The following is a 5,000-nucleotide window of genomic DNA, read 5'->3' as shown; positions in this document are numbered from 1 at the left end:
CATCTCAAGGAGACACACGTTCCGGGGGGACGCGTTTCGGGGGCGGAACAAAACATCAGCGGGGGGCGCGTTTCGGGGGCGGACTCACAGGCAGCGTGGCTGCCGTAGAAGATGAAGACCACTCCCACCCAATGGAGGTGGAGTCTACAGGAGGAACACATCTCAGGAGGGACACGTTCCGGGGGGCCGCGTTTCGGGGGCGGAACAAAACATCAGCGGGGGGCACGTTTCGGGGGCGGACTCACAGGGAGTGTGGCTGGTGTAGAAGATGAAGGAGACTCCCACCCAATGGAGGAGGAGTCTACAGGAGGAACATATCTCAGGGGGGACACACGTTCCGGGGGGATGCGTTTCGGGGGCGGAACAAAACATCAGCGGGGGGCGCGTTTCGGGGGCGGACTCACAGGGAGTGTGGCTGGTGTAGAAGATGAAGGAGACGCCCTCCTTCAGCCGCCATTTTCCCTTCTCCTCCGCCGGGGAGAACACGCCGCTGGGGTCTCCCGACACCGCCCTGCGGAGCTGGGCTGTTAGGTACCTGCGGGAGGAACACACACACACACACACACACACACACACACGTTATACGCACGCGCACACACACACGTTACACACACACACACACACACACACACAGAGACAAGAAACTCATACGTATATACACACACACACACACACAGACAAGAAACTCATACGTATATACACACACACACACACACAGACAAGAAACTCATACGTATATACACACACGTTAAACGCGCACACACACACACGCGCGCACACACACACACACACAGACAAGAAACTCATACGTATATACACACACGTTATACGCGCACACACACACACACGCGCGCACACACACACACACACACACACACACACACAGACAAGAAACTCATACGTATATACACACACGTTATACGCGCACACACACACACACGCGCGCACACACACACACACACACACACACACACACACACACACACACAAGAAACTCATACGTATATACACACACACACACACACACACAGACAAGAAACTCATACGTATATACACACACGTTATACGCGCACACACACACACACGCGCGCACACACACACACACAAGAAACTCATACGTATATACACACACACACACACACACACACACACACACACACAAGAAACTCATACGTATATACACACACACACACACACACACACACACACACACACACACACACACACACACAGACAAGAAACTCATACATATACACACACACACTCACAGACAAGAAACTCATACATATACACACACACACTCACACACACTGCCACAGACACACACACACACACACTCACACACACTGCCACAGACACACACACTCACACACTCACACACACTGCCACAGACACACACACACACACAGACACACACACACACACACACTCACAATCACACACACTCACACACTCACACACACCGGGGTTTCTTACCTCACAAAGCTTCGCCTGGCGATGATCTCGGCATGACTGTCATTCAAAACGTCACCTGGTGGGGGAGACATTACATTATTAGCAGTTAGCCCCTGCTCATTACATTACATTATTAGCGTTTAGCCTCTGCTCATTACATTACATTACATTATTAGCGTTTAGCCCCTGCTCATTACATTACATTATTAGCGTTTAGCCCCTGCTCATTACATTACATTACATTATTAGCGTTTAGCCCCTGCTCATTACATTATATTATTAGCGTTTAGCCCCTGCTCATTACATTACATTACATTATTAGCGTTTAGCCTCCGCTCATTACATTACATTACATTATTAGCGTTTAGCCCCTGCTCATTACATTACATTACATTATTAGCGTTTAGCCCCCGCTCATTACATTACATTACATTATTAGCGTTTAGCCCCTGCTCATTACATTACATTATTAGCGTTTAGCCCCTCCTCATTACATTACATTGCATTATTAGCGTTTAGCCCCCGCTCATTACATTACATTACATTATTAGCATTTAGCCCCTGCTCATTACTTTACATTACATTATTAGCATTTAGCCCCTGCTCCTTACCGCTACGCTACATTAGCAGTGCTATGGGGGTGAGAGGGCGGTGTGGGTGGGTGTGGGTTTTAGGGTTTTTCTCTCTCTCTCACCTTTTGGGCTCATCGCCGCCCTCCCGATGCACTTGGTCCCCGTTCCCATGGCAACAACCTCCTTCTCAGCTGCGGGGAGGGGGGGGGGATGACGTCAGAAAGAGGCGACAAGGGTATACAAACCCAGGCGGTTCATGGGTTCTAAAGTTATTTCTTTATAGGTAGCAATAAAGTTCGTTGAAAATTATGCGATCCAGCTCGTAGTGGCGTTTAAAACGACGCTTGTGTGTGTGTGTGTGTGTGTGTGTGGGGGGGGAGGGGGGGGGGGGGGGGGGGGAACCGGTTCAAACGCGTTCTAAACCCAAACAGCTGGATCGTATTAACAGCTAATAAGGAATTATTAGCTAATTAGCGATTAGCAATTAGCGCTTCGGTTGTTTCTCGCTACCATAACCCCCCGGGAGGGGGGATTTAACTCAGAGGGATTGAAACGGGGGGTTTTGGGGTCGAATTTAAACCCCCCAACCCCCCCGTGTCGGACCCACCTTCGAGCCGAGGAGCCCGGGACTCGAACACCTTCACCACCGCGGCCAGGAGGGTCCACTCCCGCCCGGGCTCGGGTTTTCCCGTCCTGGGGAGCCCGGCGAAGCGGTCGAAGCACAAGCGGGCGATTTCATCCGCGGAGAACATAATTTAATAATAATAAATATAATAATAATTAATATTTTTAAACGAAATTCAATACAATTTTGACGTGTTTCGACGTGGAAAAGTGGCCCAGAAGTCCGCCCTCTTCCCGTGAGCCCCCGCGCTTCTTAAATTACGGTTAGTTAGATGATGATTTTAATGTTTAAAGTGGTTATGAGTTAAATTTTTGCTGATATTTTATAAATCATATCATTTATAAATATTCGTCCTCCTGCCGAACAGCCGAAGCGAAGCCATGCTGGTCCTTTTGAAACGCACTTCCGGGCGTGGGGCGTCCGTTTCAAAATAAAAGCCCCGCCCCGGATTTATTAGTTTCGGTGTTTTGTTTGAGTCAAAAGGTTGAAAAATTATGAAATATTATGAGAGTAATTATAGTTATGGGGTTTTATTGACGATATTTTGGTGGAATATGATGATATTTTCTTAAAAGGACGGTAAAAGCTGCGTTTAAAACTACGTGGAAGCGATTTTTTGACCCTTTTTTACAAGTGCTTCCTGTCACGGAGCTTCGTTGTCAAAATAAGAGCCCCCTACCGAGCGTATCAGTTCCTATGATGGTAATAACGACGAAATGATCAATAATCAAACTTTTACTAATATTAATAAGCTTTATTGAAGAAACTGTGTTGGAATGTTAAATAATAATAATACTAATACTACTACAACAAATAATAATAATAATAATACAACTACTACTAATAACAGTAATAATCAGAGGCTACTAATCAATTTAAATCAATAGATAATAGTTAATTGCTAATTAATAACAGATAATAATTAAATGAAACATATAGATATAAATTATTTGAATCAGATATAGATATACTAGATATAAAATAGATATTAAAGTTGTTTGTGAGTTAAGAATTTGAATTTATTGAATTGAATTGAATGTTAGGAACAGAATATCTATACATAATGTAATGATATATATATATATATATACATACATATATATATAGGTAAAATATAAAGACTCAGTATGTATTATTAATTATTAAGACATAATTCATTAAGACTGAATGTATTATAATCTTGTATTATAAGCTTTTATTATATATTACATATTATAAGCTTCATAATTATGATACATACCTGTCATAGGGGTTAATTGTGGATGACGTCATTAGCAGAGTTAGCGAATCACGTTGCAGGCATAAGAAATGCATTTTATACACACACACACACACTATACACACACACACACACACTCTCACACTCTCACACACACACACCCCACAGACACAAACAGGTAACACACTCACATACAAACACACACACACAACACACACACACACACACACACAACACACTCTATATACACACACACAACACACACACACTATACACACACTCACACACACACACACACACACACACAACACTCTATACACACACACACACTCTATACACACACACACACACAACATACACACACACACACACTATACACACACACACACACACAACATACACACACACACACACTATACACACACACACACACACACAGCTGGAATCTCGCTTCCATTTACTTTTTATTCTCCTTACAATATAACACTGCAGTTCACAATGAAAAAAATAATAAAAAGAAAGAAAGAAACAAAAAAATAAAAGAAAGAAAGAAAGGAAACCATCACATCCATCGTTCCCGGCTGTCCTCTTCTTCCCCAGAGTCCAGCGCTTTATTAATTTCCCGTTTTTTCTTAATCTTTAATAATTAATAACTTCTTTCCTCTCGCTCAATTCCTCTTACATATGATACATTAGCCGTAGCGTAGCGGTTTGGCGTGGCGTTTTAATGTTTTTCGCAGGTTTACAGAATATGATCTTTATTTCAAGATTATTTCAACGAATTATTACTCAAAATATTATATCAAATAATATTCAAATAAAGATTTTTTAAAATTAATCTTTAAAGAATAAATTTGTCAGATTATTTTTTATGAAATTTATCCCTTAAAGAATTATTGGTGTTAACCTCCGCTCGAAGATTATTTAAAATAAATATTAAAGAATAAATTTGAAATAGTCTTGAAATAGGGATTGTTTTAAATAAAAATTATTTTTAAAAATCCGTCGGCGAAGGCGGCGTTTCCGGAAATGATCTCCGCCTGACGGTTATTTAATAATTATTATTTGAATATCGTGTGGTATTGGGTTTGTATGTGTTTTCTTTGTATATGAGTTAAGGGTGTGTTTG

General features: G+C 42.3%; 1 protein-coding gene across 1 annotated transcript in view; it reads right to left on the bottom strand.

Annotated features, from left to right (window-relative positions):
• The window catches only part of adat1 (adenosine deaminase tRNA specific 1), an 8,403-nt gene extending 5,351 nt beyond the window's left edge, over positions 1–3,052 (bottom strand). The window contains exons 1-4 of the mRNA XM_036535514.1: positions 2,635–3,052; positions 2,150–2,218; positions 1,477–1,531; positions 405–535 (exon numbers count right to left, since the gene is read on the bottom strand). Coding sequence (XP_036391407.1) covers positions 405–535; positions 1,477–1,531; positions 2,150–2,218; positions 2,635–2,779 — 400 coding nt within the window. The 5' untranslated portion in view covers positions 2,780–3,052. The remainder of the gene's footprint in view (positions 1–404; positions 536–1,476; positions 1,532–2,149; positions 2,219–2,634) is intronic.
• Positions 3,053–5,000: the final 1,948 nt, after the last annotated feature.

The sequence above is a fragment of the Megalops cyprinoides genome, chromosome 8, assembly GCF_013368585.1.
Source record: "Megalops cyprinoides isolate fMegCyp1 chromosome 8, fMegCyp1.pri, whole genome shotgun sequence".
Lineage (NCBI taxonomy): Eukaryota > Metazoa > Chordata > Actinopteri > Elopiformes > Megalopidae > Megalops > Megalops cyprinoides.
Note: the sequence above shows the minus strand (reverse complement) of the source record. Positions and strands in the feature narration are given on the sequence as shown.